General features: G+C 44.4%; 2 protein-coding genes and 1 long non-coding RNA gene across 7 annotated transcripts; 2 read left to right on the top strand and 1 right to left on the bottom strand.

Annotated features, from left to right (window-relative positions):
* The first annotated feature begins 734 nt into the window (after positions 1-734).
* LOC132474166 (uncharacterized) lies at positions 735-2,804 on the top strand. The gene is made up of 3 exons (XR_009529604.1): positions 735-1,203; positions 1,823-1,957; positions 2,407-2,804. It is a non-coding gene; the product is annotated as an uncharacterized LOC132474166 (long non-coding RNA).
* A 166-nt stretch (positions 2,805-2,970) lies between these two features.
* On the bottom strand, positions 2,971-4,832 carry LOC132473872 (uncharacterized). Its single transcript, XM_060074156.1, has 2 exons — positions 4,526-4,832; positions 2,971-3,868 (listed from the first exon to the last, which is right to left on the bottom strand). Exons 1-2 carry the CDS (start codon positions 4,822-4,824, stop codon positions 2,971-2,973), a joined length of 1,197 nt encoding a protein of 398 aa, XP_059930139.1. The 5' UTR covers positions 4,825-4,832.
* Positions 4,833-16,998: 12,166 nt separating this feature from the next.
* LOC132474132 (titin-like) lies at positions 16,999-27,717 on the top strand. 5 transcript variants are annotated; one of them, XM_060074663.1, is made up of 16 exons: positions 16,999-17,232; positions 20,029-20,132; positions 20,584-20,787; positions 21,548-21,835; positions 22,042-22,127; positions 22,664-22,884; positions 23,204-23,399; positions 24,295-24,471; positions 24,691-24,804; positions 25,171-25,380; positions 25,939-26,001; positions 26,108-26,366; positions 26,737-26,800; positions 26,902-27,114; positions 27,199-27,341; positions 27,490-27,717. In XM_060074663.1, the coding sequence occupies exons 2-16, from the start codon at positions 20,042-20,044 to the stop codon at positions 27,666-27,668; spliced, it is 2,508 nt and encodes an 835-aa protein (XP_059930646.1). In that variant the 5' UTR covers positions 16,999-17,232; positions 20,029-20,041; the 3' UTR covers positions 27,669-27,717. The 5 variants fall into 5 exon arrangements, with proteins under 5 accessions (XP_059930646.1, XP_059930645.1, XP_059930647.1 ...); XM_060074662.1 differs by having other exon boundaries at positions 23,162-23,399; XM_060074664.1 differs by lacking the exon at positions 24,295-24,471 and having other exon boundaries at positions 23,162-23,399; positions 27,490-27,712.
* The last annotated feature ends 36 nt before the right edge of the window (positions 27,718-27,753 follow it).

The following is a 27,753-nucleotide window of genomic DNA, read 5'->3' as shown; positions in this document are numbered from 1 at the left end:
TTTCTCACAGCATTCTACGGGTTCATGCGTCATGGGGAATATACGTCTCCTACTCAGACTTTTTCCCCTACACGGGGCCTGGCTTTTGCTGATGTCACCTTCTCTGCAAGGCATTTTTCCATCTTCTTAAAACGGTCCAAAAGCGATAGCCTAGGGGCAGGTGCTACTATTATCATCTCAAGAATCAACAACTCTCTCTGCCCTTACGCTTCCATGCTCCTTTACCTCAAGCTCCGGCAACGCACGCCTCCCGAATCACCTCTGTTTATTTTGCCTAACGGCCGGCCAATGACTAAAGAGTGGTTTAGAGTCCATCTCGCGAAGGTGGTAGAAGGGTGTGGCCTACCTTCTCCCCTCTACTGGCCACTCCTTCCGGATTGGAGCGGCAACTACAGCCGCTGAACAAGGGTTGCCGGACGCGTCTATCAAACGGCTGGGAAGGTGGTCTTCCACAGCCTACGAATCCTACATCCGGTCGAATTCAAGGTTCTTCCATCAAGCGCACACGATGCTCTCTAAAGGTGCGGCCACACCAAACGCGTATCTCACGTACTTCGCGTATGAAATCGCCATTTTTTCCATAGGGAACCATTGGTTTACGCGCGTATTACGCGTATTATGCGTAATACGCGTATAAGCAACATTGTATGCGCGTATGAGGCGCGTATATTTACGCGCTACATTTCAAGAGTTCAAAAAATTGAACATTTTACGCTCATATGCATGACGATTAGCCGTATTGCCCAATCAGCGTTGAGCTTGACCCGACGTCACTGGCAGAGGGTAGTGAGCTTGGACAGAAGCATACGGCCGACATCTTTCTTTATTCTGTGTGGAAATAGTAACATAGTTACGCCATTAAATGCTTTTATGGAAACATTTCTAGCGAGAAATGTGCATTTTACTTTCATAATGTTCGCTCGGTGAATGTGAAGGATGTTTGGTTTGATAGTTATGACGAAGAGGGAACGCTCCGTTCACTTGCATGGACAGAGTCTCTGGTTACTAAGCAACCTCAACGTCTTGGCGGACTATTTCTCTGCTGATCAACACTACAGACTACACGAACAGAAATGGAGGTGGATCAAAATCTCATCGTCGCCGTGTGCGGCCGTCCTGTCCTGTATGACACCACGATGGTGTCGTACAGGAACAAAACAGAGAGGGCGTGGGTCGACGTGGCAGAGGATATTGGCGTTCCTGGTAAGATCAGTGAATAATGTGTATGTGTATTTTGCTTGGCTTCAGCTATCGGTTGTGTTCTACTATGAAAAAAGTTAGCGCCGGTTAGCGGTAGCACCAGTTAGCAGTAATATTAAGTGATACTACTACAACAGACTGTCCCGCTTGTCAGGTTACACAACTTAATATGTATATATGTTCTTGTCAGTGGACGTATGTCGCAGGAGGTGGAAGTCACTCAGGGACAGGTACATGAGACACAAAAAGAGTGAAAAGGAGGGGGAAAAGAGCGGGTCAGCGGCAGGGAGAGTGGACACGTGGAAGTTTGCTCGGGTCCTGTCCTTCCTCGACCCCTTTGTCACCCCGAGGGAGACCAGCAGCAATTTACCTCTGGGGGCAGAGGAGGTTGAGGGGGACGGGGCTCCAGAGACTCCACTAGGGGCAGGAGAAGATGAGGAGCTTGAGCAGGCAGCAGCATCGCACAATACAGGTTTGTTGACAAGTGAAGACACGTACAGCTTCTGTATTATGGCCACAGGAACGATTTACAGTGTGGCACGATTCTGTATCTTTAATGTGCAATATAGATATATATCATCCAAGCAAAAAAAAAAACAAGTCTTCTTTCTCAATAACATAGACCAACCCAGCAGTGAGTCAGACGCAGAGGACGCTGATGCTGCTCCTGCTCCTGCTCCTGCTCCTGCCCCTGTCCCTGCCGCTGGCCCTTCCCGTGTACCTGTCCCTGCTGCCCCTGCCCCAAGACCACAGGGCGGTATGTACAGGACAAAGATGTATAGCATTAATTTCAGGGGTTCAACTATGTTTATGGCTAACCGTTTAAGCTTTAACTGATAAGAAGACGGTTTATGGATTACTACTAGTGCCGTCAAGCAATTTAAAAAATTGATCAAATTAATTACAGGCTCTGTGATTAATTCATCTAAATTAATCACATACCTATACGACACTTTTATGCCCGTTTATAAACAGCTGTATAGCCTACCGTTCGTTTCTCTCCCTTCTCTCTCTCTCTCTCTCGTAACTTCTTGATCCTCCCCTGATTAATTAATCGAAATGAACGCGTTAATTTGACAGCCCTAATTACTACTATAAGTTAAAGTTACAACACTTCAAACCAAACACGCATGCATGTTCAACAGGCTTTTCACTTGTGAAGTATTGCACTAACTTACAAATGATGGTGTTTTACATTCCATACAGCGACGAAGAGGAAGAGAGCAGCCAGGGTACCGGAGGGGAATACTGTCCAGACAGCCATCCTCCAGGCCCTGCAGAGGCATAATTCTGTGCCTACCCCTACCCCGCTTTCTGGGAATGAGCACTTTGTCATGGGCCTAGTTCCTTCCCTGGATAGATTGCCACCTGAAGTACTGGAGTACGTTAAATTCCAAATCCATAAAGTCATATTTGACCATTCTAATTTAACCGTTCAATTGGAACCTATTTAAGCTTATTAGCTAGTGGTGGTGACAATCTCTCCAGGGAAAGAACTAGGCTGATGTCACTGTTAACTGTTCATTTGTTATTGTTCTGTTCTGTTTATATTATATTGTTCTATGTTATTTTTATTATTTTTATTTTTATTTTTAAAATAAAATATTTCTCACAACTCTTCTCTCAATATATGATTTTAAGTTCTAGCATGCATGGACACAAATATACATTTTTAATAACACTACTTAATTTTAATAATAATGAAGGAATCCCTTTTGTTTTGTGTGGGTGGCTCTTAAAAGAGCCGTTTAGGGGTTGTTGTGCACTGCACTATACGATGGTGTCATGCCACGAGAGGGTCCCTTCTGCAGAGAAGTAGGAGGTGAATGTCTCGCGGATCCGGATGGCCTCTCTCCCGGCGTTGTTGGCAGCCACTCTCCCCAGCCCTGGCAGAGGCAACACCACACCAACAGGGAGGCAATCTCTCACTTCTGCTGTTGGTGCTGTTCTGCGGAGGAGGTTGTGGAGCACACAGGTGGCCTTGACGCATCTCTCCGCCAGCTCAGGACGGACCTCGATGACCCTCCGGTAGATCCGCCACTGGGAGGAGAGGATGCCGAAGGCGTTCTCAACCACCAACCGAGCCCGGGACAGTCGGTAGTTAAAGACGCGCCGCTCTCGGGGGAGGATGCGTCCGGGGAATGGCCTCATGAGGTTGGTCCGTAGCGGAAAGGCCTCGTCCGCTACAAACACATGAGGCAGGGGTCCTCTCTGCGCAGCCGCTGACAGTACTCTGTCAGCAGGGAGCTTGAGATCGCCAGCTCGGAGGGCCTGACCAAACACCGAGTTGGCCAGAATTCCTCCATCACTGGTTCTCCCATAGCCCCCCACATCGATGATGCGGAAGCACTTGTCTGCGTCGACAACTGCCAAGAGAACAATGGAAAATGTTCCCTTGTAGTTGAAGAACTGCGAACCGGAGTTCGCAGGGGCCTTCAGAACAACATGCTTCCCATCGATGGCACCGCAACAGAGAGGGAAGTTCCACTGCTCCTCGAACTGCTGCGCAATCAGCCTCCAGTCCTCGGTAGTGGGCACAGCCATGAACTCCTCCACCAGGCAGTCCCATATAGCCGTCACCCCATCGGACACGATGGAAGCCACGGTGGAGGCCCCGACCCGGAAGCTGGTGGCTATCGTCCGGAACGAATCGCCAGTAGCCAGGAATCTGCAACACATGAATAATTTATTTTAGCCTCATTGAGAATTTTTGTTGTATACCAAATATGTAGGCCAATTATCTCACTGATATCACTGCACAGGTATATGTCTTGACTAGTGTTTACAGTGGATTTGCATCAGCTTATTTTACTTTCAAAAGCATGACAAGGAGGTCAAGAATGAATATGTTGGAGCCATGATGCATTTATTTATTTTGTTTATATAAAACTCTGGTGACATGCATGTATATGAAGATTTGCGTTTAGGTTGAAACCATAGATAATAAATAAAAACACTGTTGAAACACTGGGTGGAGCATTGACAGGAAATGCATAGCAGGTAGGTGCAAGAGGGGAAACAGATGTGCAAAGCAAACTGCTTTATCACCATGTTGTCAGCACGCTTTCGTTTGACTTGTGTTGAATTTAACCCAATGAATATTGACTGATGTCACAATGGCCTATGCTCCCCCGTGCTTAGTTGAGCATAGTGCACGATGCTTGAATAAATGGGTCACTACTCAAATATAAACAGTGCATTGGAAATAGATGTATGCACTATCAGAACACGCGCCCGAACAATTTCTCCCCGTTATGTATATAGTTTTTGACTACAGAATGTGCTGATTGTTATAGAGTAATTAGGCTATGAAACCGCAACTTACCGGAGACAGACAGACAGGCGCTCCGCAGCTGATATGGAGCGCCTGTAGTTGGTGTCCTGACGGGAGATCCTGGCACCAACCCGGGCTAGCAGGTCATCGAACTGGGCCCGACTCAGTCGAAAGTACCGCTGAAACCGGCCGTCATCCAGGCAGAGTTCTTGGAGCAAGTGGTGAAACTCACCCAGCTGTAGCCGTCTCCGGAGGATGTCGTGCACCCAAACACGACGGCGTTTGCGTTTGCGACGCTCCTCGGACTCCCACAGCAAATAAAGCGCAGCGATGGTGCCGATGTCAGCCATGTTTCAGAAAAAAAAAAATAGCGGGGGGGGGAGTTTTTGGCGGGCTCATCTAGGCGAGTGACGTATTGCGCGTATTGCGCGTATGCGACCATTTATGACACAAAATGGTCAAGCAACATTTTACGTGCGTATCTCGCGTAAAAAGTACGCGAGATACGCGTTTGGTGTGGCCGCACCTTAACGTCGGTCAAGGCAGGTTTAACACGTTTTCAACTATAGCTGTTTCTGGCGGCCTGTTTCCATTCCAGGGTTATTCTAGTCTTAGTGTCAAGCTGTTATTTTAGTCTATTCGTTTTAGTTATGTCTATATTCTTTCTAGTGTTATCGAAATATATTGCACTATGTATTTAACTACAGTTATTGTCACACGCCCAGCATGCACGTTGCGTCCCGTTTCTTTCTTTTTTTTTCACGCGATAAAGGTTCGTGATGACGATATTTTGTCATTATTTTCGTTGCTAAAAGCAACATTATTTGCAACTACTGGTGGTGGTGGTTATCAGGTACTAAATTCATAAAGCAAAATTCGGTTTCATAACTCAGGTTAACCTGCAGCAACCCCGGCGAGTGTGACCACGTCGGTGGATCATCTAGAAAACACTCTTGAGTTCGCTGTCACGTCAGTGGCGTACATAGGAAAATAAAACTCAAGGTTGCAGCGGCAACCCCTGTGAGTGCGTTGACCACTTCGGTGGTAACAACTCGGGCACTCGTGAGTATGACCACGTCGGTGGCACGTTATCTAATACTCATGGTTTGACTGCAGTAACCCCGGTGAGTGCGTTGCTCACGTCGGTGGGAACAACTCAAGCACTCGTGAGTTCGTTGCGCACGTCGGTGCGGTACAACACAGAACTCTACGTTTGTTGCAGCAACCCCGGTGAGTGCGTTGCCCACGTCGGTGGGAACAACTCAAGCACTCGTGAGTTCGTTGCGCACGTCGGTGCGGTACAACACAGAACTCCACGTTCGCTGCAGCAACCCCGGTAGTGCGTTGACCACGTCGGTGGGCACAACTCGGGCACATGCACATTTAATTACCATGTCGGTGGCATAATATCAAACACTCAAGTGCAGGGCACTCGGAGTTCATTGAACACGTCGGTGTTTAACACGGAAGTACACAATATTTGCTGCAGCAACACCGGTGAGTGCGTGACCACGTCAGTGGCACAGCAAGGGCACTCGTGAGTTCATTGATCACGTCGGTGTTCAACATGGAAGTTCACAATATTTGCTGCAGCAACACCGGTGAGTGCGTGACCACGTCGGTGGCACATCAAGGGCACTCATGAGTTTGTTGACCACATCGGTGGTTCAACGCGAAAGCACTCAGGTCACGCAGCGACCCCGGAGAGTGAATCGACCACGGCAGTTGGTACAGCACGAAAGCACTCGTGGCTCGCTGCGTAACAGCTGCAGAGTGCTCTAAATTTTAATTGATCTCGCTGAGGTATTTTAAGTCAACTGCTTTTACGTGATTCATCGATCTCGCTGACGGTTTTAAGCTTATCGTTTTACGGTATGTATGATTGACTCTTAATATGTCGTATATTGGGTATGCCTTTTATCTTCCAGAAGCAGTATAGATCCTTGTCCACTTCTTCTACGCAGGTATGTATGGTCTCATTACCCCCTTTCGCTATTCTATTTTTGGGGTCGGCTCCGCCCATGCCAGTCCCGGCAGGCAACCTAGTCGCCAAGAAAAAACGTCGACGGTGTACGTTTCCATGAACACTGGAGACGTACTATTACAACGTAAAAACAGCGTGTTATACCTACAGTATCCACGCGTGCCGCTGTGGAGGCGGGTTTCGGGGTTTGGGTTTCACGGCTTTCACGGATTGTTTAGGGGGGGGGGAGGTAGACTGTTGTTGACCGGGGAGGGGGGGGGAGACACGTTTGTTGAGGGGGGGACGACGACACGATTGTAGGGGGGGGGGGGGGGGGGGGGAACACGTTAGTTGAAGGGGGACGACGACGACGACACGTTTGTTGAGGGGGGGGGAGACACGTTTGTAGGGGGGGGGGCACGCTCGACAACGAGAGTTGGTTTTTATTGAACGAGACTTCAACACGGAACAGCTGCACGATACGATGGTCACGTCACTCTCGGTGACGGTGTCGACAACAATGAACACACGAACAATGTTAATAGAACAACACACAACCACATAACATCCCGAACCCATCAACCCCACTTAATCCTAACAACAAAACAAGTTAACAAAAGCCCCATTTGTCAACTGACAACCCCAATTCCCAGAATCCCCCGCGGCTCCGGAACACGGCGTAGCTTAAATTAATCTTTATTATCCGAATGGGAAATGCAATATTTTAGGACAGATACACCATTAAACGCGTTTCTAATGACATTTCTAGCGAGAAATGTACATTTTCCTTACATAATCTTCAGTCAGTGAATGTGTATGATCTTTATTAATCTTTATTATCTGAATGGGAAATGCAATATTTTAGGACCGATTCACCGTTAAACGTGTTTCTAATAACATTTCTAGCGAGAAATATACTTTTTACTTGCATAATCTTCAGTCAGTGATTGTGTCTGATCTTTAGTTTTATAGTTATTAGGATTTGATCGGATCGCTCGCATGTTTCAACGTCAGGTTGTTAGGCTGCTTTCGCTAAACTAGCAGCTCACGTGCTTCCTGCGTTTGTGTTATTAAACTGTTACTTTATGTAACTTTTAATGATATCATCTTGTTAGAAACACGTATATCTGAGAGGCAACCCAGTCGCCAAAAGCATTCGTTGACAGTGTACGTTTCGTGAACACTGGATTACGTCGCATTTCAACATAAAATAGCGTGTTATACACACACACGCACGCACACACACACACACGCACACGCACGCACAGACACACACAGACACACAGACACACAGACACACACACACACACACACACACACACACACACACACGCACACACACACGCACACGGTGCATTTCGCTGCTTAAACAACAACAACAAAATATTCCCTCAAATATTATTACTAAAGAACCGTTTTCCAAAGAACGAAATGTAAACCAGTGCATTCTGAATGGGAGTGTTTCTCCGATTTTTCCATGCTACACAGAACGAAATGTAAACCCATGCAAATAAAGACTTCATGGTCATAATAATTTGTGTGTTGGGTGGTATTCTATTTTTTTCAACGGGGCTGCATCCAGTCACTTGACCGTCATGCTGCTATGGTGGTTGCTATCGACCGCCCCCTCTAATCCTTACATGGCTCTAAAAACCACGCGGCAAAGGAGCTGCCGTAAATTGTGTTTTTTTTGGCGTAAACTGGGGTCCGACGGTTAAAAAATAGACAGATATTCCGAGGTATCCTTAAAAGGCAGCTTGGATGTTTTTATTTTCTGCAGTTTAGACTTCTTCTATAACCTATTTTTTAAAGCAAAACACCAAGTTCATTGATTTAACGAGGCAGGGTTATTTGAAACAATTTATTCAATAAATATTTGTGAGAGGTCATTCCTTCTCCTGAGTTTGCTTCCTATTTATGTCTAGTGTACACCCCTACTGTCCAAAAGCATCCCCCCCCCCTCCCCATATGGATTTGGAGAGTTGTTGCCACGTCCCAGTGGTGGAAGTATCATATAATATGAAAGAGGGCATTCAATTATACTACAATTATCAATTAGAAGGCCGAAGCCCTAAAGGAAGTGATGCAATAGGTGACTGAGGCGAGAACATTTAAGTAAACTGTACCTTGGGGTCTCTTATATATCAAAGGGGGTTTCAAAGGACGCATACGCTTCAACCTGTGGCTCCAGCCCTACAGGAAATGACTCAGCAAGTGCTCCATCTCGTTGCACCTGCACCCAGCGGTTCGCTTGCAAGATTTTGGCCTGAAGTTCTTCCCAGACCTATACCCTAACAGTCCAACATGCATATCTGAGAATCAGGCCTCTCTTCAATAATGACAAAATGTTATGAGAGAAATACAGATTCACTTTTTGCTATCTCATAAGCGGCGTGGTGCCGGCTCCTTTTGACCTTTTGACCCCAGACTTCAAAGACGTGGCCACAGGCCAGCTGTGTCTACACACATTAAGCCACAAATGTACACCTCCATCCCGCAAAAAATGGGGCCTAGAAACTAACCTCTGTCTTATGTACATTGACTGTACTGTTGGAGGTCACGCCCCTTTTCCGGCCTTTTCGAGATAGCTAGGGATGCTAAAATGTTTACACACATTTCCCGGGGCCCCGAGAACGACATATCCAAGATTTGTAGTTCTAGCCCATAGAGAAAAAAAGTTTTCCCAAATGGACTGTCATTTGGACAAAGCCCCTTCAGAAGTGTTGCCTGCGAGACCTAATGGTTCAGAATGTGGTGGAAAAACAGTTTTTGAGATAGGAAGGTCCTACCGCCCTGAAATTTGAATACCATATTCTAGGGCCTAACTGGGACCCCCGCACCGAAACTTGGCCCGGTCGGACCCCGAGTGCAGGAAGGGGGGGCCTGGACTTTCATAATCTTCGCTCGGTGAATGTAAAGGATGTTTGGTCGGATGTTATGACGAAGAATCATAATGTGAATGGGAATATTCTATTAATGTCTTGATATCATCTTTCGTCTCAACACTTCTGCTGCAGCCGCTTAAAGTCTCACTCCGAGAACCTTAAAATATGAATCAATCCATTAGAAGTATGAAAATATCTTCCCGGTCGTGCAACAGGGCAAACAAGGTGTCCTTTGACATCTACGTTTCGAGACGATTGCAACAGTGCCACACATGATCCTATTTGAATATGTTTCGGGGTAGTAATTAGCTGTCGATTTTGGAGGCCTTTATCAATAATGACCAGCTATAGATTTGCTTCCCGATGGAGATTTTTGACAAATTACATGTTAATTAGTATCTACATGTTAAACTGAGTCCAATGAGATCAAGCTCGCCCTCTTGCTACACCGAGATCATGTCCTAGACCTAGGTGTACCATGTAAAATACATGTTACCATTAGCTAGAGTGTCATGCTTGGTGTCATTGGACTCAGCTCAACGTGTAGATGCTAAATAACATGTCATTTGTCACAATTTTTTATCGGGAAGCAAATCAATAGCTGCTCATTATTGATTAAGGCCTCCAATTTCGACAGCTAATTACTACCATTAAACATGTTCGAATATGCTCATGCATGGCACCGTTGCAATCGCCTGGAAGTGTAGATGTTGAAGGACACCTTGTTCGTTCTCCTACATCACCGGGAAGATATTTACATGCTTCTGATTGACTAATGAATTGATTCAGCTATTCCCCCAGAAGTCTGGGGTCAAAAGGTCAAAAGGAGACGGCACCAGCCCCGTTGAAAAAAATAGAATACCACCCAACACACGGAGATTAATGATATTTAAATTATTATGACCATGAAGTCTTTATTTGCATGGGTTTACATTTCGTTCTGTGTAGCATGGAAAAATCGGAGAAACACTCCCATTCAGAATGCATTGGTTTACATTTCGTTCTTTGGAAAACGGTTCTTTAGTAATAATATTTTAGGGAATATTTTGTTTTAGCAGCGAAATGCACCGTGTGCGTGTGTGTGTGTGTGTGTGTGTGTGTGTGTGTGTGTGTGTGTGTGTGTGTGTGTGTGTGTCTTTGTGTGTCTGTGCGTGCGTGTGCGTGTGTGTGTGTGTGTGCGTGCGTGTGTGTGTGTGTGTGTCTGTGCGTGCGTGCGTGCGCGTGTGTGTGTGCGTGCGTGTGTGCGTGTATAACACGCTATTTTATGTTGAAATTTGACGTAATCCAGTGTTCACGAAACGTACACTGTCAACGAATGCTTTTGGCGACTGGGTTGCCTCTCAGATATACGTGTTTCTAACAAGATGATATCATTAAAAGTTACATAAAGTAACAGTTTAATAACACAAACGCAGGAAGCACGTGAGCTGCTAGTTTAGCGAAAGCAGCCTAACAACCTGACGTTGAAACATGCGAGCGATCCGATCAAATCCTAATAACTATAAAACTAAAGATCAGACACAATCACTGACTGAAGATTATGCAAGTAAAAAGTATATTTCTCGCTAGAAATGTTATTAGAAACACGTTTAACGGTGAATCGGTCCTAAAATATTGCATTTCCCATTCAGATAATAAAGATTAATAAAGATCATACACATTCACTGACTGAAGATTATGTAAGGAAAATGTACATTTCTCGCTAGAAATGTCATTAGAAACGCGTTTAATGGTGTATCTGTCCTAAAATATTGCATTTCCCATTCGGATAATAAAGATTAATATAAGCTACGCCGTGTTCCGGAGCCGCGGGGGATTCTGGGAATTGGGGTTGTCAGTTGACAAATGGGGCTTTTGTTAACTTGTTTTGTTGTTAGGATTAAGTGGGGTTGATGGGTTCGGGATGTTATGTGGTTGTGTGTTGTTCTATTAACATTGTTCGTGTGTTCATTGTTGTCGACACCGTCACCGAGAGTGACGTGACCATCGTTTCGTGCAGCTGTTCCGTGTTGAAGTCTCGTTCAATAAAAACCAACTCTCGTTGTCGAGCATTCAATAAAAACCAACTCTCGTTGTCGAGCGTGCCACCCCCCCCCCTACAAACGTGTCTCCCCCCCCTCAACAAACGTGTCGTCGTCGTCGTCCCCCTTCAACTAACGTGTTCCCCCCCCCCCCCCTACAATCGTGTCGTCGTCGTCCCCTCAACAAACGTGTCTCCCCCCCCCCCCCCTAAACAATCGTGTCCACAATTTGCCGCGAAAGCCGTGAAACCCAAACCCCGAAACCCGCCTCCACAGCGGCACGCGTGGATACTGTAGGTATAACACGCTGTTTTTACGTTGTAATAGTACGTCTCCAGTGTTCATGGAAACGTACACCGTCGACATTTTTTCTTGGCGACTGGGTTGCGGCAGGACATGCCGAGTTATCTCCTACTTCCGGCGTAGGCCTACGTCCTCTCTTTTGGGGAAGGCTCCGCCCCTGCTAGTCCTGGCAGGATACGCCGAGTCCGCACGTTATCCTGGATCAGTGACGGGGCTTATGCCAAAGATTCACCATGCAAAATATTCCCATGTCGTTATTCAAATAAATCCTGTTCATACTTATCGGTGATCGAGTCTTTATGGGAGAAATGTTAAGCTTGCTGGTAGTTCTACCATGAGGACTCAAATCACGCGCGGCTGGCCGCCAATCACCAGCTACCAATCACCTGCCTACACCTGCTCTATAAAGAGTAGTCTAACATATGTCTTGCTGCTCTGGTCTTCGTTCAACGCACCTCCATCCACCCCACCACCACCAGGTCGGCCTCAGTCTACTTGTCCAGGGGAAGGCTCCGCCCCTGCTAGTCCTGGCAGGATACGCCGAGTCTGCACGTTATCCTGGATCAGTGACGGGGCTTATGCCAAAGATTCACCATGCAAAATATTCCCATGTCGTTATTGAAATAAATCCTGTTCATACTTATCGGTGATCGAGTCTTTATGGGAGAACTATCAAACCAAACATCCTTCACATTCACCGAGCAAAGATTATGAAAGTAAATTCACATTTCTCGCTAAAAATGTTTACATAAACACTTTTAATGTCGTAACTATGCTAAAATATCATATTTTCCACCCAGAATAAAAAGTATTTCCGCCATTTTCACAGAAAAATATCCTAAAAAAGATCCAATAGGAAAGATGCTCACATAGTCTACTAGAGACGTAGTCTGTATAATACAGGAGTGAATGCTGCTGGAGCACCCCCTTTCCGTCTGCAGAAGACGCCGAAGGGTACGTCGAAGGGTACGTCACGACGCCGAAGGGTACGTCGAAGGGTACGTCACGACGCCGAAGGGTACGTCACGTCGCCGACCGGCGGCAAAGGGTACCTTTCCCGTCAGCCACCGACGCTAAAGTGCCTTTGCCAACAGTCGGTATTTGACGTTCTCGGAGTGAGACTGTGTTGCCTAATCGCACAGACTAAAGCCAGCCAGAACCAGTGGCGCTCAGCCTAGAGCTCAGTGCAGAATGCCCATCTAGAATGCCCATATTTCTGGTATTTTGACTGGTGGAATAGCTGCGCGGTATAATGTTTTCCCTTTGCGAGAGGCAGCTACAGGTACTCGATTCTTTCATGGCATTCATGCATCCATTCAACCAGTTGGTGTTTTCAGGTGTAAGGTATTTTGGCGTTCATTTATGATTTTTCGTTTATAATTTAATTATTTCAAGTTAGGGACCATTCACAATAAGACATTAATATTGTACAAACCCAAATTAATGGAAAATTGATACACCAACTTAAAACCATATATTTTTTAAAACCATATACCCTCAAGTTGTCATTCATGAAGTGTGGCATTTTCCATTTAAAAGTCTTCCCTGAATCTTGTGAAAATCATATGGTGTAAGGAGGGGTGAAGTGTCTGGCTGATCCCTGTTTATTACAGCTGATTTTATGTATATTCTTGATCTCAGCTACTTTGATCAGAGAAAAAAAACGAATTGTTCATCAATTCCTTTGCAATTTAGGATTTTGTCTCTGGTCAAATCTGGTCACCTTAATGTAACCTTGTTGATAGCTAGTAGCTGGGAAGTAAGCCATGTTGCTAGATAAAAGCTTCTAAATAAACCATGTTTCAAGTTAGTAGCTGCTTAGTAAGTAATATTGCTAGATAGTAGCTGCTAAGTAATCAATGTTGCTAGCTAGCGGATGCTAAGGTAGTCAACTTGCCATGTTCCTTGGTATCTGCTGTTTAGGACTGAACAGCTGTCATGGGTTGACACCTGAGAGATCACCACCCCCTCACCATCCCTTGAACAAAAATGGCATGGTAATGTAAATTACACCGCCCCTCCCCCAATCTCTCTCTCTCTCCCTCCCTCTCTCTCTCTCTCTCTCTCTCTCTCTCTCTCTCTCTCTCGCTCTCTCTCTCTCTCTCTTCTCTCTCTCTCTCTCTCTCTCTCTCTCTCTCTCTCTCTCTCTCTCTCTCTCTCTCTCTCTCTCTCTCTCTCTCTCTCTCTCTCTCTCTATAACAGTTAAATAATGTTACAAAAATAAGACAAAGAGCAGAAACATGTAATAAAATATTAAAGTAGTATGTTTATGATATTACAAAAAAAGGGTATAATTAATAAAAATTGTGTGGCATATTATGTTTGGCCTTATTTTGTTGTCTTGTCCTGTTCTTTAAAATCTGGCTGGTCAGCGGGAAAGAAGGATTTCTACTGTACTGGTTTAGTTTCAGATGTGTTTATAATAACCTGGTTTAGTTTCAGATGGGTTTATAACATCTTGGTTTAGTTTCAGATGTGTTTCTGGTATCATGGTTTGGTTTCAGATGTGTTGATGATGTCGTTATCATTTCAGATGTGTTTCTGATGTCCTGGTATAGTTTGAGATTTGTTTCTGATGTAGTTTCAGATGTGAGCGTTTCTGATTTCCTAATATAATTTGAAACGTGTTTCTGATATCGTTTGAGATGTGACTTTTTTTGATTTACTGATACATTTGCAGTATACCTGGTTTTGTGTGCAATGGCAGTCTTTTCTTGGGAGCCATGATTGTCTGTAGCTGCCTTTCTTAAACCACACCTGCATGTATAGCAGCACAAGGGTCAGAGCTGTTCCCACTGAGTCTGTGCTTCTGCAATGGCTTTCTCAGCTTTTTGCACGGTGGTCAGGAATTCTTCTACCGGGCACTATTCTTCTATTGGGGTTAAATAGCAGTCCAGTTTATTATGCACCTGCACAAACTTTTAGTTCTTTCCAAACTCTTGGTTAGGTGCATCGAAGCAGCCTTGGCTCTGTGCGCAGTGTTGGGGTTAGAATCAGCTATTTGTAGGTGAATCTCTCTGTTGGTGAGTGTTTTGTAGGTCTCTCTCTCGCTCTCTTGCACTCTCTCTCTCTATGTCTGTTGCTCTCTTCACTCTCTCTCTATGTCTGTCGCTCTCTTCACTCTCTGTTGCTCTCTCTCTCTCTCTCTCTCTCTCTCTCTCTCTCTCTCTCTCTCTCTCTCTCTCCCCCGCTCTCTCAGTTGCTCTCTCTTCACTCTCTGTCTCTCTCTCTCTCTCTCCCTCGCACTTCCTTCAGTCTTTGTTTCTCTCTCTCTCTCATTCATTGGTGGGGAGGGCGGGGGCTGAGTGACATGGACAGCTCTGCTCTCATTTTGGTCACCGGCTATTTAATGACTCAGAATCTCCTCTCTTCAACAGTGAGGCTAGGTCTTCTTAGTTGTTATGGTTTGAGTTGATCGATGCTTAGCTCTGGCCAGTAACCAATATTGTAATCCTTGATATATGATATCCTTAACCTGCTGCTAATGAAGCCCAATTGCTAGCCATGTTATTTGTATTAGCTGCCAAGTAAGTCATGTTGCTAGCTAGTCACTGCTAGGGTGGCCAGACGTCCCCGTTTTCAGTGACCTGTCCCTGGCTACTGCTTTCCCCGCAAATGTCCACGGTTTTCACTGTGACTGAAAGATACGAAATTGGAATAAAGGAAAAAAAATTAAAACAACACATATCGTTGCGCCCCTAATCGCACAGGCTAAAGCCAGCTAGAACCAGTGGCACTCAGCCTAGAGCTCAGAGCAGATTGCCAATCTAGAATGCCCATATTTCTGGTATTTTTACTGGTGGAATAGCTGCGCGGTATAATATTTTCCCTTCCCGAGAGGCAGCTACAGGTACGCGATTCTTTCATGGCATTCATGCATCCATTCAACCAGTTGGTGTTTCACACTCACTTTTACATGTAAATGACATTGTGTAAAGATAAATCAGTGCATGGCATGACCCATGTCCCATGACATGTTCCAAAATCCTCATTACTGTGCTGCCTACGCATATTACATTGGGTTAGATGTAAGGTAAGGTATTTTGGTGTAATATATTTCAGGTGTAAGGTATTTTGGCATTCATTTATAATTTTTAGTTTATAATTTAATTATTTCAAGTCAGGAACCATTCACAATAAGCCATTAATATTGTACAACAAGAGGAGATATATCATGCCAGGTTATAGCTGTTCGCTATTTTCCACCCAAATGAAGGGAAAACTGATAAACCAACTTACAACCATATATTCTTTAAAACCATATACCCTCAAGTTATCATTCATGAACTGTGGCATTTTCCATTTAAAAGTCTGGCTGATCCCTGTTTATTACAGCTGATTTAATGCATGTTCTTGATCTCAGCTACTTTGATCAGAGAAAAAAAGCTAATTGTTCATCAATTCCTTTGCAATTTAGGAGCAATAGGGTGAGAGAAACTGTTTTATGAATGGTAAGGGCAGTGTCCCCGTTTTAGAATCAGCTCTTTGTAGGTGAATCTCTCTGTTTTTTTGTAAGTCTCTCTCTCGCTCTCTTGCACTCTCTCTCTGTTTTTTTGTAAGTCTCTCTCTCGCTCTCTTGCACTCTCTCTCTATGTCTCTCTCTATCTGTCGCTCTCTCTTCACCCTCTCTCAGTTGCTCTCTCTCTCTCTCTCAGTTGCTCTCTCTCTCTCTCTCTCTCTCTCTCTCTCTCTCTCTCTCTCTCTCTCTCTCTCGCGCTTTCTCTGCACTCTCTCTCTCTCATTCATTGGTTCATTTGATTGACATTCTCTGTCAGTGGCTCTGAAGTAATGTTTTCAGCTTGCACATAATTTCCCGAAGTGAGCCATATACAGCTCCTCCAGTCGCATCCTTCAAATACGATTAAATAACAGCAACTTTATAAAAAAAATCCTGCTTTAATGTGGATTTTAATAAATATTGTTTGTTGGCCATTTGAAATTGGATTCAAATTATATTGCGTTGGAAAACCCCAAAGCTAAAGATGTTGAGTAACAAATGTTGGGGTGGGGAGGGCGGGGGCTGAGTGACATGGACAGCTCTGCTCTCCTTTTGGTCACCGGCTATTTAATGACTCTGAATCTCCTCTCTTCAACAGAGAGGCCAGGTCTTCTTAGTTGTTATGGTTTGAGTTGATCGATGCTTAGCTCTGGATGCTGACACGCCATGTAGAGTGATCATACTGCATGAACTACACCAGATCAATACAGATTAACAGAAGGTCTCTTGAGTGACAGCTGGGTGGTTTCATAAATGGCTGCTCATCCCATCATGCCCTCTGAGAGCTTAGCCAATAGGGAGAGGCCCTGGAGTGATGATGCTGATTTCCCCCCTGGTATATAAACTTGAACAACCATGTAGACACTTCTGAGCAGTTGGAGCATTCCCAACCTTGCCTCGGGTGTAGGGATTGCAAGGAGAAAGCAAAACTGCACGGCCTTATCACTGTGTAGTTTTGTTTTTAGGGGATATTTCGAGGTTCAACCGTTCTCTTCTTGGATTTTGTGGAATCTTCTTTGGATACGGAGACTGTTGCTTAAGTCACCTGGGCCTAGTCCCATCAATTGAAGGCATCCTTGTGGATACAAGTGAGTAGTTTTCCCCTTGTATCCATCTGATAGCTGCCTGCTTGTTCAAATTTATTATTTTTCAATCTGGTGGAGCGAAGGGACATAATTATTACACAGGGATGGGCCTTAATCAGGTTGGCACAAAAACTGGACTGGATGTCTTCAAGAAACTGTTATGAAACATTCCCTTTCCTTCATTTCTGTTTTCATATGAGGTATTTCAAGGTTCATTTCACTTTATGCCTGTAATTTGGTGACATGATTTCAGAAAGGCCAAGAATAGCCGCTGATAGCATGAGTGTGGCTTCTCGGCTGGGTGGCCATGTCTTTTTAAGGGAATCAGCAGCAGGGCTATCAGTTACACCTCCAGCTATGTGCCACATGGTGGCTGTCAATCAAGTAGGGGTGGGGGGAAAGAGTATTTTTGGCTACTGCCATATCTGTCCCTCAGATTCCAATCTGCAAATCTGCTTCTCATGGGCCTTTTCTGAGATTCTGGATTGAATTGGTAATTTCAGTTTAGTAACGATATTATGCTGAATGAATTTTGTGCTGGATGGTGTCAACCTCCGTACAATTTGTAAGATAACTATAGACTTCAGCTAATCAGACCAGTCCAGACCAAAATAAATCTCTTTCTGTTGGCCTGGCTTTGTTCGCCCTGTTCTGTTATACTGGTTCTGTTTGCCTGGTTCTGTTAGCTAGTTCTAAAGGATAGGTTGTATTGGGTTGGTTCCTTTGGCCCGGCTCTGGTCTGGTTATGTAGGCTAGCTCTAGGGTTTTGGTTCTAGTGGTCTGGTTCTGCTGGCTAACTCTAGACATGTTGCTCCTGTGGTCTGATTATATGGGTTTGGTTCTTGTTGTATGGTTCGGTTGCTTAGCTGTATTGGTTTGATTCTAGGAATCTCTCGAGGTTGGTGGGTAGAATGGGTAGGTGGTATTTGATGGACAAGAGTCTGTTGAGCTGGGTCTGAGTTGCACATCAAGGCTAATGACACTATTCCAGGATCTTCCCTGTTTGCTAACCACATGTGTTGGCTTGCTCACATGTTACAGCCATCTGCTAGGTGTTAATCAGGTGTCAGGTTAACTTCAACTTTATCATTGTGCATTCGTATGCTGGTATTATTACTTCCAATTAATTGTTTTGTCCAGTTAAACTGCATTGTTCTGAATAGCACCTCCTTTTTGTAGATGTTCAAATGTTCAGAAAACAAACCCCAAACCAGATGCCGGTATGTTTAAAAGTGTTGAGGCCTGGGTATGTTAAAGGCTGTCATTGACGAATAACCAATTAATTAAAACTAATGACTGCAATATGCTGGAGCACTTATTATTCAAACTTAAATTGTGTTCAATAATTATCAATAAACCCTAAATTGTGTTTTATCTTCAGATAACCTTTACTTCTGTTTTCTTTACTTCTGGCTATTAAATGAAAGTATTAAATCAAAGATGATGATCAATATGGCTGCCATATCTAAGTTGTAAACCTGATGTGATGTCATTATGTCTTAGAATATGTATTGGAGGATAACATGAATGCTGACATGTGCTGTGCTTCAAAGCTCAGGCCTCTTTCCATGTACAGGCTGACTGTTGACTATTAATAGATTCTGACTTGCTGTGGGAGACTAACCATGTCAGTCTCAAGTTATTCATTAATGGAAGTCTGTTTGTTAGCCTTCCATCAGACCCAAGTGTTGACTGTTGGTTGGATGACTCGGGAGACTGCTTCTGATTCACTGGATCACAGTCTCAGCATAGAAGATTAACCCACAAATAGACAGGAAGTTAAAAACAACAGGCTCACTCTTTCCCATGAATGATTTGATTGACTCTGAGTCTACGGTGCAGAATACATAGAGCCTACAGGTCCATGGTGGCTGACTTTATAAAGTCTAGAGGTCCATGGTGGCTCAGTTTATACAGCCTACATGTCCATGGTGACTGACTTTATATGATCTACAAGTCCATGGTGACTGCGATATACAGCCCACAGGTCTTTGATTGACTTGACAGCCTACTGGTCCATGGTGGCTCAGTTTATAAAGCAGACAGGTCCATGGTGGCACAGTTTATAAAGCCTACAGGTCCATGGTGTCTCAGTTTATAAAGCCTACAGGTCCATGGTGTCACAGTTTATAAAACCTACAGGTCCATGGTTTCTCAGTTTATAAAGCTTACAGGTCCATGGTGGTTCAGTTTATAAAGTCTACAGGTCCATGGTGTCTCAGTTTATACAGCCTAAACATCCATGTTGGACAGCAGGTGCAGACCAACAGAAGTGATGACTTGGGTCCTTCTGGTCTATATATACCCTGTTGCTTCCTCTCAGCTGCTCTCAGACATATCTGTCCTCCTCCTGTCTCTCTCTTCATAAAAGCAATGCTGATATGTTTCACAATTCTGGTTCAACCAATCCTTTAGGATGCGCTTCCATAACATTGCATAGCCCCAACCCTAGCTGATCTTTAAAGTTGGCTTTCATAAGAGCTAACCACATACTTATGATATAAAGTTTCATGACATCTAAAGGTCATATTCGACCAAAGTACATGGTCAAATAAGTAGTTGGTTTTGTTGCTCATCAAACTTTATAAATTCACTCATCTTTACCTTTACAACCATACTATCCTGTAAAATAAGCCTAGCATATTTTTAACCCAGAGACACTTTAAACACTTCAGTGGTAGCACACCAAAAAAAGTATAGCGTGTTTGCACACATTTAAATGTATTTTCTTGTAACATTATCTCTCTCTCTCTCTTTCTTTCTCTCTCTCTCTTTCTCTATCTCCCTCTCTCTCTGCAGGGTGCCGAGCAACATGTCGACACAGGCGCCAACATTCACGCAGCCGCTGCAAAGCGTTGTGGCACTAGAGGGTAGTGCTGCAACGTTTGAGGCTCAAGTTACTGGTAAGAACAATCACTTCCTGTCCAATATATTCCTCAAATTAATCTTTAATAATTTTAAAATAAATTGAACCAAAATGGAGGATTACAGGATCCAAACACATAGGTCTACACTTATTCACTGTTCAAGGTTTAAGCATGGAATAGTTTAAATAATATTTCCCAATGCTACATAATCTACATAAGCTACATAATATTGATTATATAAATATATATGAAGTAGAGCTTTTGGTCTTCCATTTGTTTTAAATCTGTGCAAAAGGTCCCCTGTTTCCAGTTCTGCCAATCAGTTTTTCCATACGTAGTGCATCAGCCTGACTGAGATTTTTACTGTTTGTACTGGTGAATAGTGCTAAGTGGTGGATCGTTCTAACTGGGAGATTGTGCTCATGGCGTCTGCTAACTGGTAGATAGTGCTAATTGCTCATGCTAACTGATGCCTAATGTCCACCAGGTTCCCCTGTTCCTGAGGTAAGCTGGTTTCGTGATGGCCAGGTCCTTTCTGCTGCCGCTCTTCCCGGCATTCAGATCTCGTTCAGCGATGGCCGCGCTGTTCTGAGGATCCCTGCAGTGACCGCCACACACAGTGGAAGATTTTCTGTGAGAGCCACCAATGGTGCAGGACAAGCCACTAGCACTGCTGAGCTCCTAGTTACAGGTGAGACATGACCAAGTAGCACTTCTGAGCTCATAGTTACAGGTGAGACATGACCAAGTAGCACTGCTGAGCTACTAGTTACAGGTGAGACATGAGCAGGTAGTACAGACAAGCTCCTAGTTACAGGTAAGCCATGAGCAGGTAGTACTGCTGAGCTACTAGTTACAGGGACGACATGAGCAGGTAGTACAGACAAGCTCCTAGTTACAGGTAAGCCATGACCAAGTTGCACTGCTGAGCTATTCGTTACAGGTGAGACATGAGCCGTCAGCACTTCTGAGATACTAGTTACAGGTTAGACATGAGCAGGTAGTACTGCTGACTGAGCTACTAGTTACAGGTGAGACATTCTTTCACCTGGTAGAATGGAACCGTTTCAACAGGAATTGACTTGAATCAAATTTAATCAAAACATACAATCAACATTTTAGCAGCTGCAATAAAGATATCATGAAGTCGTATATGTCGTCATTCAAAGTTAGTATTTTGTAGATGTGGTGAGTTGTAGTTGTTGGTCTTGGTTGAGGGCCCTCTACATGAACTTGGGTCTGGGCGGGGTGTTGTTAGGAGCTGCCTACTACGTTGCTTCCCTTAATGAGACCCTGAAGCTTGTTAAAAAGGAATTAATGAGGATCGTAATTCTCCCCACCATTCTTTGCTAGGATGTTAAAGTGGACAAGAGAAGGATAAAAACATGTCCAAGCACAGATTCATGTGCCCCGTGCAATGACTTATTCAAATCTCTTCCTTTTGTTGACAGCTGAGACTGCGCCACCCAACTTTGTTCAGAGACTTCAGAGTTTGACAGTAAGACAAGGAAGCCAAGTGAGACTGGATGTTCGTGTGACAGGAATCCCTACACCTGTGGTGAAGTTCTACAGGGAGGGAGCTGAGATACAGAGCTCCCCCGATTTTACGATTGTTCAAGAAGCAGACCTTTACAGTTTACTGATTGCTGAAGCCTTCCCAGAGGACTCTGGGACATACTCTGTAAACGCCGCGAACAGCAGCGGAAGATCTACCTCTACTGCTGAACTCCTGGTTCAAGGTATTGTTTCACTCCACACCTTTCTGATCACCTCACACTCACAGCAACATAGATACTTTTGATAAACAGCCATATTTCAATAAATGTCCATGGTATCTTCTTAAATTTGACATGTAAAACATTTCTAAATGCTTGACACATAATAAATGGCTGCGGTTTCCATATAAAAATGCTTGAATGGGTTTTGAATTTGTCCTTGTGTTCAGGTGAAGAGGCCGTGCCTGCGAAGAAAACCAAGACTGTGATTTCCACTTCTCAAATGTCTCAGAGCCGCCAGACCAGAGTGGAAAAGGTACTGCTGGACAAACTCGCTCTAAGTCTTAACCTAGCCCTAATGTTAACCCTAGTCCTAATGCTAACCCTAGCCCTTAGCCTAGCATTCATCACATCCCTAACACAAACCATTTTTGAGATACTAGAGTAGCATTCTTTTTGTACTGTCATGGAGGACAAACTATGGAATGGAAAAATGTAATAATCGAATAGCAGACTTTAATGCATGGTTGCTGAACAGCTGTGGGAGAAACAGTGTAGTGGGATAAACAGTGTGTTGGTGGGATAAACAGTATGTCTAGCCCTGCAGTGGGATAAACAGTGTGTCTGTTGGATAAACAGTATGTCTAGCCCTGGAGTGGGATGAACGGTGTGTCAGTGGAATAAACACTATGTCTAGCCCTGTAGTGGGATGAACAGTGTGTCAGTGGGATAAACAGTGCGTCAGTAGGATAAACAGTTTGTCTAGCCCTGCAGTGAGACAAGCAGTGTGTCAGTTGGATAGCATGTCTGTCCTACCTTGCGCAGTTACAAACTCTGCTCTCCTGTGTTCAGCGGGCCGGGGCTGGTTTCCAGACCACCACCATGACTGAGATGCAGGTAGAAGGAGGCGGCATGACTCAACATTTAGCACACAAGACTCCCCCAAGGGTTCCTCCCAAACCCACCTCCAAGTCCCCCACCCCACCGTCTCTGGTGGCCAGGGTGGCCGGAGGTCGCCATCAGTCTCCCTCCCCGGTCCGACACGTGAAGGCCCCCACGCCCACGCCTGGCAGGTAACATCTACACCCCTGATGCACTGGATGGGTTTGGCTATCTTCTTAATCAGAGTACAGTTTACAGTTTCACATGAACGAAAAGTCATGGTCTGTATCATTAACTCTGTTACGCTTAAAATGTGAAATAATATAGTGAGGAGCTAATACTGCACCAATATTCACTGATCAATAAATGAAATGAGTACTGGTGCAGTGCTAACTTATGGTTATCTTATTATATATCTGCAAAGCCTAGTGCTGTGACAGGAATGAGCAGGTCTTCTCCAATCCCCAGGCCAATTTCTCCCTCCTCAAGAGTCTCGGGGTCCCCCATCAGGCCTGTCAAGTCCCCCCTCACCAACCGCAAACAGATGGCTTCAGGGGCCGACGTCCTGCCCCCCTGGAAGCAGGCCGGCTTCATGAGTGAGGCCAGCTACACCTCTATGACCTCCACCTCTACCCAGCTTAGAACCTCCTCCACTCAGATGCAGATGGAGCAGCACTGGGAACAGCAAGTGATGGCTGTCAAAGAGGTAGGAGCCCTAGTGGTTGGAGGCAGACAAAACATGGCACTCGAGAGCTGGTTGTCTAACGTAACCTTACTCACCTCTTCCTAGAAAAGAGAGACCGACTGGGTCTCATGTCCCAATATCACTCTACATATCTTCTATCCCTATCTCTCTTCTCTCATTCAATGCCTCTTCCAAGACCATAACACACTGGCTTTGCCTCTTAGAATTTGCCTCTTAAAATGTGTAAATTAATCATCAATCAGCATTGTGTGAAATGGACCTCCCATTGAAGAATCCTGCATATTTGTAATAATTTCTCATCATCACCATCATCTTCATCTTCCTCCTCATCATCATAATTTAAATAATGCCACTTAACTGTAAATTGAGCCTCAACAGTTTACAGTAGAGCCTCAACAGTAATTACTAGCCTCAACAGTTTTCAGTAGAACCTCCACACTAGAGAGTAGAGCCTCAACAGTTTACAGTAAAGCCTCAACAGTAGACAGTGGAGCATCAATCAAAGACAGGATTGTCTCAACAGTACACAGTAGAGCCTAAACAATAAAGCATCAACAGTAGAGACAAGGGGGCCTATGGAGACCTGGAGCGACGAGGTATTCAACAGTCTCTTCCCTCATGGTCTTCTACTATCTGTGGTATTTATGTCTAGCAGGTTTCTTTCTTATTGGCTCATCCTCCTCCATAATGTTCAGGTTGCTGTCTGAGCGAAGGTCACCGCTTCAACTTGTTAAATCGCTCCGGTTCATCTGGCGATCTGAATTTATCAAGCTGATGATTTTGTAGCCATGGATACGCTGAGATATATGTTCTGTGTCTATCCAGCTGATGCTGATGTTGCCATGGATACTATATCTATGTGCTGTATCCAACAAGCTGCTTGTTCTGTCTCCAGGGGGAGGGAGTTGGAAGAGTAGGGGCAGTGGCCACCGTGATGGCTGCTGTTGACCTAGCTCGTGTTCGTCAGCCTGTGCATGTGGAGCAATCTGGAGCTGAAGAGGAGCCTGTAGCCCTACAGCTGCAGGCTGCTGCTCCACACGTTAGCCTTGATCTAAATGTGCCACTCTCCCAGGTTAGAAGGGGTCTTGGCAAACAGAAATGACAAACTATCAATTTGATTATATGCTATTCTCCATTTTAATATCCACATGCCATGAATTTGAATAGAAGCTACTTCAACCGATTATAAATCAAGATCAAAGTCTTGTCATTTTTGCGTTGTTTTAAATTAAGAAATCATATCAATTATATACTGTTATATGGATAATGATAACTCTGTTGGTCACTCTAGATTCAAAGAACCACAGAAACCAGCAGCCAGGTGGAAGCTGGTCTTACCCCTTCCCCTCTTCCAAAGTTCACAGTTTCTAAAGTTACTGTTCCTAAACATGACTCTAGCTATGAGGTAAGGACAGGCACCTCCAGGCAAGCAGTATAAACTAACCTAACCTAATACAGTTACCTGTAGAGGAAGTGTTTATTATCCTTTACCAGCCAGTCACCCAAAAATATTTACACATTAATGTGTGGGTAGGGTAGCAGTAGCATGTAGCTTCCTCTTTTCTAGTACTCACTGCTTCCCTGAGATGCTGAATAGCTAACAGTAGAATATAATGAACAACTCAAGTCAAGGATGACTTTCCTTTTCGTTGATAGTCTTAACCAAACTAACATAGTCGTCACCCAAAGGTCTTGGCTTCTAAACCTCAAGATATCTCAAAAGCTTTTCTCTGGTTGACGTTGGTAACACTGTTCTCCCCGGATCGGTCAGGTCTCGAGGGCAGGCTCTGCCATCTCCTCTCTGCAGAAAGACTTATCCTCCCACTCAACCACTAGAATGATCATCAAACCAGTCAAGTCTCCAAGTTCTTCTTGTAGGGTTGTGGAGACACGAGTGACCACAGAGCCCTCTCTGTTCAGAGATGTGGTGTACACAGGCAGCATGGAGGGGATGTATGAGGACTGGGAAGCCCTGGGGAAGGTTGGTAGTCCAGCGTACCAAAATCCTTGGGATTTCTGTCATAGACCAGTTCATACTGGCTCACAAATCAGAAATCCCTCTTTCAGGAATAATGTTTCCTATGAGACCAGTAGCTACCGACAGAAATGTTAACTGTCTTCAACACTTTCAGGAATGACAGCTCTTACTAGACCAGTAGCAATGACCATCTTCAAGTCATTCAGGAATAGCGTCTCCTACTAGCCCAGTAGCTATGACCATCTTCAAGTCTTTCAGGAATAGCATCTCCTACTAGACCAGTAGCTATGACCATCTTCAAGTTTTTTAGGATTGACAGCTCTTACTCGACCAGTAGCTATGACCATCTTCAAGTCTTTCAGGAATGACAGCTCCTACTAGACCAGTAGCTAAACACACACTGCTTACTATCTTCAACTCTTTCAGGTTATTCCTTCTGGTGCCTCATGCTGTTTTCTAGTGCTCAACGTATTGATGTGTATGATTAACTGATAAATGTGGAGATAACGTGTTTATGAAGCGAAAGGTATAGCAAAGAGATGACCTATCACTGTCTTGCAGGAGACTGAGGGTGCTGCTGTACCCACTCCCACAGAGAGTGTCGTTCCGCCCACGCTGCTGGCTGTAAGTCTTTCTCCTCATCACAAGACAGTTTTGTCATAGTTAAAGCATGGCGAAAATACAGCTGGTCTTCAACACTTTGATTCTGGATTCATATTTTCCCTCATAGGGCTTAAAGAACCTGACTGTTACAGAGGGCGAGTCTGTGTCTCTGGAGTGCCAGATCACTGCTAATCCCAGCCCGATCATCATGTGGTTCAGAGAGGACTACAAGATCGAGAGCTCCATTGACTTCCAGATCAGCTATGAGAATGGATTTGCACGTCTGGTGATCCGTGAAGCCTTTGCTGAAGACAGCGGCCGCTTTACCTGCACAGCAACCAGCGAGGCTGGGACAGTCAGCACGTCCTGCTATCTGCTCGTACAGGGTTAGCACCAATTAACACACATGCACAACATTTCCTGTTATGTATTGGTGCAGGGTGCCTCCCAACATAATAATATGTTCAATCCGAGGATTTTACCACTGCAGCAGATCTTTACGTAGTGAAAACATATCTTCATACATCTTGAGAGACCTTTATCTATATTTCTCTGTGTTACCATCATCAGGTGTTCAAAACCTTTATATCAGTATTTTTTATACCAATCGGTGGACATTGCTTGTGAATACTGGCCCTTAACACAATTCTTCATTGAACCATTCACCAGTCTGTATCAGAGCATGGTGTATATCCATTATTATTGCTTATTATTTCAAGGTTTGGAACATTGTAGTAAATGTATTTTTCTATTTAGTGTCGGAAGAGATTGAGAGCCGAGAGGAAATGGTTGCCATCTCCGAGCAAGTGCACATTTCTCAGTGAGTAGAACAAACCAGTCCCAGTTGGTATGCAGATCACCAAGTTTGTAGTCATTGTGTGTAATAGTACCAGTACTTGATTGAGCAATATCTTTTTCTAGAGTGACAGAGGTGTCAAGAGAGGAGACAATGTCCGAGATCAGCATAACTGAGTCTGATACCAGTGCTGCCATTGCACCATTCTTCATCAAGAAGCCCAGCGTCCAGAAGCTGGTGGAGGGAGGAAGCGTTGTGTTTGAATGCCAAGTCGGAGGAAGCCCTAAACCACATATTATCTGGAAGAAGAGTGGCTTGCCCCTCACTACCGGATACAGGTATATTCCAAAACATTTTACCTTTGTTACAATCTGCCGGATTATGAATTTATGCATCAATAATCTGCCCCATGTCTTTTTCAGATATAAAGTAGCCTACAAGAAGGAGACAGGAGAATGCAGATTGGAGATCTCCATGACCTTTGCTGATGATGCAGGAGAGTACTCTATTTTTGCCAAGAACCAGCTTGGAGAAGCCTCAGCTTCCGCCACTCTGATGGATGAAGGTTTGCCAACAATTTTATCTTCAACACAATCTAACAACACAAATGGGTCCAAATGCAGGAAAATAAATAATTCAAGTCAATTGTTTGGGAATGGTTGTCAACAAAAGGGTTTACAATGCGAGTGGTTTCAATGTGTTGTGTTGCACAGAGGAATATGAAGCCTTCATGAAGAAACTAGAAGCTACCTTTACCACTCAAGTGACCTCCATGGTGCTGGAACCCAGCGTGGGCGATGTTGCTCCTGGTGTTATGTCCTCTCAGAGGACCACCACCATTACATCTGGACAGGTCAGTCCTCTATCATCGGTCAGACAAATTGAAACCTGAGCTAAAGTAAGATCCTTAAAGTAGTATTACGCTCACATTAAGTCACACATGTTAGGAACATACGTTCTCAGTACACAGCTTGTGT

This window comes from Gadus macrocephalus, chromosome 16 (genome assembly GCF_031168955.1).
Source record: "Gadus macrocephalus chromosome 16, ASM3116895v1".
NCBI classification, from domain to species: domain Eukaryota; kingdom Metazoa; phylum Chordata; class Actinopteri; order Gadiformes; family Gadidae; genus Gadus; species Gadus macrocephalus.
This window is presented reverse-complemented; position numbering and strand designations above follow the sequence as displayed.